This window comes from Gadus morhua, chromosome 12 (assembly GCF_902167405.1).
Source record: "Gadus morhua chromosome 12, gadMor3.0, whole genome shotgun sequence".
In the NCBI taxonomy this organism is placed as follows: domain Eukaryota; kingdom Metazoa; phylum Chordata; class Actinopteri; order Gadiformes; family Gadidae; genus Gadus; species Gadus morhua.
Window position 1 is genome coordinate 17,900,941 of NC_044059.1, and position 10,919 is coordinate 17,911,859.

General features: G+C 39.1%; 2 protein-coding genes across 3 annotated transcripts; one reads left to right on the forward strand and one right to left on the reverse strand.

Moving 5' to 3' along the window:
• Positions 1-839: 839 nt before the first annotated feature.
• mrpl55 (mitochondrial ribosomal protein L55) lies at positions 840-5,346 on the reverse strand. Its single transcript, XM_030371710.1, has 5 exons — positions 5,244-5,346; positions 4,657-4,829; positions 4,502-4,521; positions 1,133-1,370; positions 840-1,005 (listed from the first exon to the last, which is right to left on the reverse strand). Exons 1-5 carry the CDS (start codon positions 5,344-5,346, stop codon positions 856-858), a joined length of 684 nt encoding a protein of 227 aa, XP_030227570.1. The 3' UTR covers positions 840-855.
• Positions 5,347-6,159: 813 nt separating this feature from the next.
• On the forward strand, positions 6,160-10,906 carry ctns (cystinosin, lysosomal cystine transporter). 2 transcript variants are annotated; one of them, XM_030373190.1, is made up of 11 exons: positions 6,160-6,252; positions 6,958-7,121; positions 7,424-7,502; positions 7,759-7,849; positions 8,046-8,149; positions 8,468-8,605; positions 8,909-9,008; positions 9,316-9,435; positions 9,914-10,084; positions 10,180-10,297; positions 10,466-10,906. In XM_030373190.1, exons 2-11 carry the CDS (start codon positions 7,049-7,051, stop codon positions 10,639-10,641), a joined length of 1,170 nt encoding a protein of 389 aa, XP_030229050.1. In that variant the 5' UTR covers positions 6,160-6,252; positions 6,958-7,048; the 3' UTR covers positions 10,642-10,906. The 2 variants fall into 2 exon arrangements, with proteins under 2 accessions (XP_030229050.1, XP_030229051.1); XM_030373191.1 differs by having other exon boundaries at positions 6,198-6,379.
• Positions 10,907-10,919: the final 13 nt, after the last annotated feature.

Genomic DNA, 10,919 nt, shown 5'->3' on the forward strand with positions numbered 1-10,919 from the left:
TGATTGTGTACCCAGAATGAAGATTATATCAAATATATACTGAGAAGATAAGCCTACCCATAACCGAAACAAACACAATTGATCCTTTTGAGGGACTTTGGGAATTATAATTTTTTGAATAGGCTTATACAACCGTGTTGAGAATTATTCAGAAGCAATATTGTGAAACAGGAAGCAGCCATAATAAAAGCCTAGTAGGCCTTTAAGTGGTACAGCACACATCCAATCAATCAATTCATTACCGGTTCCAGTTTTTAAAGGAACAGCATTTATGTATTGATATCTACATGAGAAGTTATTTGAAGAGTTTCAGAACACATCTTATACGATCAATTTATATTTAATTGATCACTTATACATTTAAAACAGGTTATCTATTCTGCAAATCCATTTCCTTTTAAGAAATACTATTTTTAAACATGAACTGTTTATCCATATAGACACACACTATAATACAGAGGGTCTGATATTGCTCCTTAATCAAACTATCACTGCAAAGCCATCATGTATTCAACAACAAATTATCTATTTAGTTTAGTTTTTAGGTAGTTTTGGGGTATTTTTTATAGATGTGTACACAATTTTAAATTGAAATTAGTTATTTGATATGACGGTATAAAAATAAATACTGTTAACCAAATAGATTTCCAAAACATGTGATGGGAGTCGTAACATTTTTACTCCCTACAAAAATATTTAGTTCGACCGTTTAATATATTACTGAAGCTGTTATTCATGGATAGAAATACAAAGAATTCCCCAGTTGCTCACTGTATTTGGTTGATATAGATAGAACATTGTTGCATACAGAAAAGTGTCAGAGAAGAATGAATCCATAGTAAATGGTTAACACGTTTATTTTTTCTTCCAAAACTGGCTATATTTATCAGCACTGAAGTCGTCTTCGTAGGCAATTGCCGTCTTTCTCGTAGTCTTTGTCACTTCCCTCTTCTTCTGCCGTGCTTTCCGTTGCTCCTCTGACAGAGTGGAAAGATCCACAGGCATCTTTGAACACAAACATCTACATATTAGTCACATGTACACACAACACACAACATGTACACATTTCATGCAATGGGCAAAAGTTGTGCCGGCTGGAATAATGTAGAAACTAAGAGTAGCACATACTAACCATTAGAATTTTCCTTGGTTCTTTGTATCTGATATTAATAGTTGATCCATCAGGTCGGACCAACAGGACAGGATAAACTCTCTCATATTTCTGCCTCCCACAGCGCACCACCGAGGTCCTGTTGGAGTTGTATTGAGGTGCGTGCACATGGAAAAGTGCAACTGAAACCTCAGTATGGCAAACATGGGGAGGCAGCGCCAAGAGTGAGCCAATCTGTCCAGCGGTGTGACGAAAGCATCTGCCAAAGACGGATACACTTTGAATGAAAAAAAATAGTCTATACTTTATTAAAGGATTTTATACATAATAAAACATCCTTAAAGTGCAAGATTTGAGAAAGAAAGTAATCTCCCTACATTTATCAACCATTAACAATTGTATTCATGCACCGTCCTGTGTTCGAGCTAGGTGTGCAAACGTGTGATGGACAGGCAAGTTGAGTTCCCAGAGCTCCCAGTACCAATCACAGAACGGGGAGGGACGGCAAGATGATGACGACGTCTAATAATCAATGCGACACACCCATCGTCTTCTTCCCATGGACCCATTAAAGAAAGGACAGCGGACTAAAACATGGCCGCTGTCATGCCAAATTTGTACCGGGCGCGTCATCCATACGTAATCCATTCCAAACCTGCCTGGCAACAAATGATCGCGTCGTCCGTTGCCTGGCAACGGACGATCGCGTCGAATGACGTGAAAGGTTCACAAACATTCGCAAACCTTCTATCTAGCGATCCGTTATCTGTATTGTGCTATTTCGTCCTTGACCTGCTTTAAACACTCAGTTTACTTGCTAAATTTGATTAAACAATTAAATACAATACAAATATAAAGTAAAAACAAGTGTTATCTAGCGATCCGTTATCTGCGATCCGTTATCCGCGAACCGTTATTTGCCTGGCAACGGACAACTGTTGACATGCCCGGTACAAATTTGGCAGCCGGTACAAATTTGGCATGACACCGCCCATTCATTCCTTTAAAAACTGCTCAATGGCGTAGGACAACTGATGACGTAGGCCGGTACAATTTTCGCCCCCGGTACAATTTTAACGTGACAGTGCCACTGTCACGCCAAATTTGTACCGGGTGCCAAATTTGTACCGGGCACGTCATCAGTTGTCCGTTGCCAGGCAACGGACAACTGATTACGTAAGGGTTGTCCGTTGCCGGGCAGGTTTCAAAAAACATTTGCGCTCATGTTGCCAAAGACGAAATAACATAATACAGATAATGGATCGCTAGATAACACTTGTTTTTACTTTATATTTGTATTGTATTCAATTGTTTAATCAAATTTAGCTAGTAAACTGAGTGTTTAAAGCGGGTTTCAAGAAACATTCGCGCTCATGTTGCCAAAGACGAAATAACATAATACAGAAAACGGATTGCTAGATAACACTTGTTTTGAACGAGCTTGAAGGTTCCCGAATGTTCATGAACCTTTCACGTCATTCGACGCGATCATCCGTTGCCAGGCAACGGACGACGCGATCATCTGTTGCCAGGCAGGTTTGGAATGGATTACGTATGGATGACGTGCCCGGTACAAATTTGGCACCCGGTACAAATTTGGCGTGACACCACCTCCTCCGTAGGCGGGCGCTGGTGCTGTCACACTAAAATTGTACCGGCTGCCAAATTTGTACCGGGCGCGTCATCCATACGTAGTCCATTCCAAACCTGCCTGTCAGCAGATGATCGCGTCGTCCGTTGCCGGGCAGGTTTCAAAAAACATTTGCGCTCATGTTGCCAAAGACGAAATAACATAATACAGTTAACGGATCGCTAGATAACACTTGTTTTTAGTTTATATTTGTATTGTATTTAATTGTTTAATCAAATTTAGCAAGTAAACCGAGTGTTTAAAGCAGGTCAAGGACGAAATAGCACAATACAGATAACGGATCGCTAGATAGAAGGTTTGCGAATGTTTGTGAACCTTTCACGTCATTCGACGCGATCATCTGTTGCCAGGCAGGTTTGGAATGGATTACGTATGGATGACGCGCCCGGTACCAATTTGGAAAAACTATAGCTGCGTTCGAAATCGTCTCCTATACACTCACTCACTATTCCTTATAGTGTTCATGATATAGTGCCCTATTTAGGGAACGAACAAACGAGAATTCGGACACTACGCTGAACATTTCTAAACGTCATTTGCGTCAGTAAATGCGCCGGGTATTTAATAATAATAATAATAATAATAATAATAATAATAATAATAATAATACATTTAATTTAGAGGCGCCTTTCAAGACACCCAAGGTCACCTTACAGAGCATATAGTCATCATACATTTTTTAAAAAGCAATACATTGTGGAAAAAATAAATAAATAAATAAATAAACATAAGCAATAAGAAATAAAAAAAAACAAAAAAACAATCAAAACAGTGATCAGTTAGACGTTGTGTGCGAGTTTGAACAAGTGAGTTTTGAGTTGTGACGCAGCCAGATAGATATATTTATTAATGTCTATGTTAAATCCCAAATAAATTGTTGACATTTCTAAACGACAGCCGGAGACTCCATCATTAAATGTATTCGTTTTCGCGGTTATTCAGCTTCTTCTTCTCCTCCGGAAAAACACGACCGCATTGCACTGTGGTATACAGGAGCAACATGTAGGGTCCATCGTATGTTCGTTTCGGTATTTTAAGTGCACTATATAGTGCATGAAATTAACCACTACAAAATGGCGAGCACCCTATATAGTGCACTATATCCGTGATAGGGAACGATTTCGAACACAGCTTATGAAACATTGCCGTTGCTATGCAACCTTGACTGGGAGAGTCGTGACGTCATACGTCGGCGCATAATGCTTCTTCATAATGGTTAACTACTTTAACGGCACCGACAATCCAAAACCCAGGTGGAATCTAGATGGGAAAAGTGTGTAGTTTTTACTTCTACGCCTCCTACAGAGTTTGTCACGTAAGATCATTCAAAACCCCAATGTTATTTTCCATAGACATTTAAATATGGAACCAATAGCCTCGGAGGCAGGACTTATTCTTCAGAGGTCTGTGTAGATTGAGATAAGGTCTGGCGTTAGCCAGGCTAAACTAAAGCTGGGAGATCTTCGACTTTCGACTCGGAAGCCTTGCGTTCGAGGATTCGGGAACACACCATAACATACAGGCAGATGTACTGAAGGGAAATCAAAATTGAGCGGAAGTACTTAGGCGGGCGGAGCCAAGCTACTAACACATATGACCCAATTAAAATGACTGGTAGGCCTAGTTAACATGGATCTGAATGTGTTTATTTCCAAATATCAACCTCCATTCTTCCTGAATCGATGCAAGAAAAAAAATACTCGAACAAATATTATACCGAGAACCACATTAATCATTACCTGGTAGATTTACACCCACCCTGTGTTAGATATGAATACATAGTTAGTTGCAAATGTATACACATGATCTTAGGAGTTAATGTGTAAGAAGTTACCCAAGATGACACATAATCATCATCCTCTAGCTTCAATCAATTCATAAATTAACCAATTACCGTGAAATAGCAGTAGGCTTCAGCCAAGCCTTCAACAGGGACATGTCTGCACACGTTATAAAAACGTGATTTTGGTGTAATGTTAAAGCTGTTCGATTTCCAGTTCAGATCCGTGTTTGCCCTACACGTTAGAGGGATGCACAAGGGCAACAGTGCAGCGGCGTGATCTTCTTCTTATTGTGATATTGGGTTAAAGACAGATGAGAGGTGCAGACACCGCCGCCTACTGCCCGGGGGTCTGAGTCACGTCCTACCTAGTCGGAATTATTTGAAATGAACGTGTAATTATTACTATTTATTTTACTATATATTATTGAGGTAGCATTATTGTTATTACTTTGATATATGTGAAAATGGCCATATCACCCTATACTTAATTCAACCTATTATCCAATACAACTCCACATCCACCTCTAAAAGTCTTTCCATCTCTATATCATGTTTCCTACAGTGCATGTATGCATGTTCTATTGTTGGCTGTCTGGAACCACTAAGTAAGGAGATGCATTTAGTCTGTGTTGTATTACCCTGCCCCAATACCTCTGTCTGGTACCAACTAAGTAAGGTGATGTATTGTATTACCTTGCCTCTATACCTCCTCTCTCCTCCATCTCCCCAGCCCCTCTCTAACAGATTTTTGAAGTCTATGACAATGTCTCCACGTGTGACTCTCGTCCCACTGCTGCCCATTGTCCACTCCCTTTGCTGTTGGGATTTTCTTTTCATGTTCCTGCATCCCACTGGCATTTATGTCCTGTTTCCCCTGCCCCCCTAGCCACTGCGTCGGCCCTCATAGTACTGTTAACCTGCATGTGTTGGAACGTAACACAAACACACCACTGTTCCTACAGTCCTTCCTGCCTTATAAACTTCTCATCTTCCAACTTCTCAGTGTTGGCATTTCCCCAGTGTATGCTTGTATTGCCTCAATAGTTGAATACCCATCAACTATCAAGCTCTTCTACATTTATTTTACCTGCTGCACCCTTAAAAAGAAATCATCTACATGCCAGACATGTGTACAACATAGACTGTAAAATATATTAGTCTGCAACATTGTTTGTCTTTCTGCCCCCAAATGGGATCCTTCCACTACCATCATGAGATTTTATTATCCTGCACTTTGTTAAATGTCTTTTCCAGTGATCCCATCAAACAATATACCTGATTATTTCAATTCGAATACTTTTATTCTGACCATATATTTAGCCATACATATTTAACCTTCCTCTTGGAGAAGGCCCATACCATCAGATATAAACCATACAATTTGGCCACATGCATCGTAATCGGCACGTTACATTCAGATCTGCCACCAGATCCACTGCTTCTTGTAAATTTCCATGAACTTTGTATATTCAACATCACCCCCTCTCTTCCAGATGCAAATCCTTTGCAGCGTGTTCTTCTACTTGTTCGTCTTCTTTCACATAGGTAGTGCATCACCGCCCCCTAAAGTGTTGGGAGAGTTTCCCATGTTTATGTTTTTGTGTGCCGTAAAGTGACAGCCATTGCGCATGTGCAGTACGGAGCGGATAGGCGGTACTACGGAACAGGTTGTGAGCGTGAGTGACGGCTGTTTTGCGAAACCGAGAGGTAAATTGGCAAAAAGCAAACACACGGTGACTATACTACTGCCAATCTTGGCAAGATCGTAAACAATTTGAAGCAAATTAAGATAAGTGTTCAACAAAGTAAAAGTAGGCAGTCTTGCAAAAACATGGTGAATAATAACAGCAAGTATTTTGATGTAATTTCTGGATCGTCATGGCTCATCATGTCTGAGTGTTTCGTGTATTAGTCAGAGAATGTACTTAACGTGGACTATTAGAAACTTCCCAGAGTCGGGCATAAACGATCGTCTGACTGCCAATCACTGAGCTATTTAGGAATGTGAAGAAAACAGCATCAATACAATCTTTATCCCATTATGCTTCTTAAACCCTTTACATCGAATCGTGTGTCAAATCTACAGTTCCCCACGTTTTAAATACCCGACACCTTGCTCTACGAAGCCTAATTCCTAAATCAGGTGTTGTTTGGGGCACAGGTCATAGATGGGATGAAAAGCATAATCAATCTGTCTGTGTGACCGTGAGTCATTTTAACCATGCAGTGTTTCTCCTCTCAACTTCGACTATGTTGACTAAATTACAACAAGGCCAGGCATTCACCCTAATCACTTAGCATTTGCGTCCCATTATATGCTTTGTCTATAAAATGTATTATAATTAAACGGATACATAATATTTATTCTAATCACAGGTTAACCTGACCATTGAACGTTTATTTCCTCACTAGGCTGTGTGTGGCATTGCTTACTCATCTCAGAAAGAGTGGGCTCATCTGGTCATGTGAGCTGAGTCAGAGTGCTGAGTGCAGCTTTAAGAACATGACTACAAGCAGGCCGGCGCTTTTGCTGGTAACACTGGTGCTGTCTTCGTTGACGGTGCACAGTTCATCAGGCAAGTTAGAGCAGACACTCTTTGGTACTACCAATAATTAATTTAGTCAGCATTCATCCAACAAGTATAATTAAGGGGTCAAATGAATACAGTATGTCCCGCTTTGCTAGAGATAAGCCTCATTAAAATGGCTTTTGTAGTAATTAGTTGGAATGAAAATAATGGCATGGTTTTTCGTCTTCATGACATTTGTGTGGCCACTCCTGCATTACGTTTAAATGATCAAATAAATAAATGGGTGTCCAGGCAGTTGGATTAATATTGGGAGATAATTGTTTCCATTTCCTACCCCTGTCTTCAAGGCTCCACTGTTTCACTGATTGCTCCTGATGTTGTTGACATAGAGCAGAAGTCTTCAGCAACTGTCACAATCTCATCCAGGTAACTACAGCACATAACTACCAAAATGAAATAGATTTCAGACAGACCTCTGGTGGTCGGTAGCTATCTGCCGTCCCCTGGAAGTCGAAAACCTTTTTTTTGTAGATAGCCAAATTCACAAACAGGAATTTAGGTTAGACTAATTTAGACAAATAGACTAATTAGACTAATTCAAATGTTGCTCTTGACTTAATGATCCCTAAGGGGATCAGTGAAGTGTTGTTCTTCTCTTAATATACAATTTCTTTCTTCCCAGCTCCCCGGTCAACCAGTCTGCAGATATCCAGTTTAATGTGACCTACAGCTCCAAGCATAACTACTCAACAATCATTACATGGCCTCAGCAGGTAACAGCTATTGATGCGTTCCTGCAACAGCATAACCAATTGAATAACCTAAAAATGCTGCTGGCCGAATGGAAGTGATGTGCAGGTTATTTCTAACAGAGAAACATCAGATGTATGTACTTGGTGAATGATCTCATTCAGTGTTTGAGATGTTGAAGAGATTATGTTGCTGTCTGATCATTGGTTCTCTTTATAGGTTTTGTTACAACCAGGGAAAACCTCTGTCATTTTTGAGGTGAAAGCCCACACTATTGGTCAGGTGACCGTTTATCTTCTGAGTAACAACTCAGAAATCAGAAGGTAGGTATGGTGATAAGGAAGACACAATGGGTCACAGTTTTGCAGGATCAGTTAGTGTGGTGAAGTGACAATCATTTTACACAATCACAATCATCCAAGATGTGTCCTAACCTTCTTACAAAAATAATCTCTTTTCAATGAAGACCATATTTTAGTGAAATGGAAGTGTTAAGAATTTAATAGAATGAATGCAGGGCAAATTGTATATATTGTTCTAATGCAAAGTAAGAAACAATCAGAAAAGTAAGCAATAACAAGCATACCTTTCTTCTATCATTTAGTCCATAACTCTGATCCTATTTTCTCTTGCTTATCTAGCTTTGAAACAAGGATTCGCTTTGCAGTCATCTCCAGCAACACTCTGTCTATTGTGAATCAAGCGATAGGATGGTTGTACTTTGTTGCCTGGTCAATCTCTTTCTACCCACAAGTCTGGGAAAACTGGAGAAGGAAAAGGTAACTTTACCGCCTTAACTGGTTTTCATTTTGCTTCAGAAATGCTGCAAAGGATGTTCATTCAAAAACAAAATAGTTATGTCAATATTTCTTGTGGGTTTTATTTTATTATTCAGTATGGAATAATAATCATATTTTATAAAATAAGCATACATTTTTTGTGATATAATTGTTTAGGACTAAAGACTGTTGTCATTAATTGGAGTACTGAACTGAACCTAGCACATGGAGACTTTGCACTACTTACTTTATTTGTGTGTGTGCTTTTACTGTACTGACTGATCTGTATGCTTCTCTTTTCAGTGTCATAGGTCTGAATTTTGACTTTCTGTCTCTTAACTTAACGGGCTTCATCTGCTACAGCATCTTTAATATCGGGTTGTTTTGGGTGCCTTACATCAAGGTAAGTCTTACTATGAACGCAATCGATATTTTAGGGTGCTCTTATTCCTGACCTATTTGGTCATATTGATGTTTTGATTAGTCAAACATGCGTTCAGGGATTTTAATGAATAAATTCAGACAATAATTTGTAAACTGTCAAAGCCAGTCAGCCAATATGTCAAATCAAATTTGATTGAACCATAGATTTGAAAGCGCCCTCAAAGTGGTTATCTTTGTCTTACATGAAGTTTAATCATAAATAGTAAAAGTATATAAAGTCCCTGTCTCTTCCTTTGTGTGTTTTTTCACATTTTAATGTTTTATAGGAAGAGTTCATTAAAGCAAACCCCAATGGAGTTAACCCTATAGATGCGAATGACGTGTTTTTTAGTCTTCATGCTGTCTTACTTTGCCTGATCTACGTTTGTCAAGCTGCAGTCTATGAGGTATGTATGTTTTCAAATATTACAAAGTTAAGCGTAAACTGTCAGATGAGGGAAACGTTCAAAGCCTTAACAAATTTTGAGAGGAAAAGATTTCTGAAGGCATCATGAATTATTTCAAATGTATATATTGGATGGCATTCTTCGTGGAATTACCAGATTTTCCTTGTTGATATGGAAGTTGCACAGTAATACTGCATAGGTTAGAAAAAACTACAGGTAAATAAAAAAACACTATGTATGTTTCAAGACTATGTTCTTTTGGCAAGTGTACACACATGCACAGGAATAGAATCATGGGCTGTTTTGGTTAGCTTTGTGATGATGAGCTCAAGATGCATCACTTACCGTAGCGGTTTCAGCTGAGACCTCAAATGGTTTGACAGCCCTACTGCACTAATGGGAAAGAGTATTTGGGAAGGAATTAATATTATTTAAGGGAAAAAAGAGTGTATCTAACCTCACTCTGCTCTCTTTCAAGAGGGGCAGTCAAACTGTGTCCCGCATCTCATGGGTCCTATTGCTCATCAGCTGGACATTTGCCCTCGTCAGCCTGTTTGTTGCAGTAGCAAAAGTCATCACCTGGCTGGATTACCTTTACTATTTCTCTTACATTAAACTTGGAATCACTCTAATAAAATACATACCACAGGTAGGTAACGAATGTACACTCATCAAATTATTAATGTTTCATTTGTTTCTCAATTTCATTGTTTATGCTTTCTGCTTTGTTTCTTGTTTTTGTAGGCTTATATGAATTACAGACGGAAGAGTACTGAAGGATGGAGCATTGGGAATGTGGTGCTAGACTTCACGGGGGGAACGCTCAGCATTCTACAGATGCTCCTGCAATCTTATAATAACGGTAACTATTATTGTAATGTCTGTTTGATGCAAGTTTCCTAGTCACTTTAAAAAAAAAATCTGCAAAACGGCTTCCTCTTAAAACCTTTCATTGATTTGATAAACCACATTTGCGATTTAGTATAATTTTGCTGCATCCCATTTATTTCCAATTGCTTTATTTTTTTAGATGAGTGGGGGTTGATATTTGGTGACCCTACGAAGTTCGGACTGGGACTGTTGTCCATTTTGTTTGATGTACTGTTCATGGTTCAGCACTATGGCCTCTATCGACATTCCAGGGCGTATGAACCTGTAGCAGACCAGGAGAGTATATCGAACACGCCTGCACACGTTCCTTGTTGACTTGAACTCAATGACATACATTTGGCCAAAGCCCTGAACCAAAAGACTACGGGTTCACAACTCTTCTGAAAGTTATGATTATTTTTGATTTCACATCTCCAGATTTTTTAAATAGGTAGTACAAAAAGCTTTCCCTCTGCCATTTATCTTCTATGTATGAGATCATCTTGTGATGAGTCTGTCAAATAGCTGAAATGACTTAAATTGAATGTTCTAAATAGTGTATATTTTTCTGATGCCAATAAAGTTTTATAGCAAGTTTCAATGGCGCATCTATT

What these genes read in the sequence shown, in the direction of transcription:
- mrpl55 (XM_030371710.1), bottom strand. Translation starts at nt 5,346, where the DNA reads ATGGGCAGCAGTGGGACGAGAGTCACACGTGGAGACATTGTCATAGAC. An exon ending in GGTGGGTGTAAATCTACCAG is followed by an intron (nt 1,371 to 4,501) that starts GTAATGATTAAT and finishes CGTCTTTGGCAG; the next exon opens with ATGCTTTCGTCACACCGCTG. An exon ending in AACCAAGGAAAATTCTAATG is followed by an intron (nt 1,006 to 1,132) that starts GTTAGTATGTGC and finishes TTGTGTTCAAAG; the next exon opens with ATGCCTGTGGATCTTTCCAC.
- ctns (XM_030373190.1), top strand. Translation starts at nt 7,049, where the DNA reads ATGACTACAAGCAGGCCGGCGCTTTTGCTGGTAACACTGGTGCTGTCT. An exon ending in GACGGTGCACAGTTCATCAG is followed by an intron (nt 7,122 to 7,423) that starts GCAAGTTAGAGC and finishes CCTGTCTTCAAG; the next exon opens with GCTCCACTGTTTCACTGATT. An exon ending in TAATAAAATACATACCACAG is followed by an intron (nt 10,085 to 10,179) that starts GTAGGTAACGAA and finishes TTGTTTTTGTAG; the next exon opens with GCTTATATGAATTACAGACG.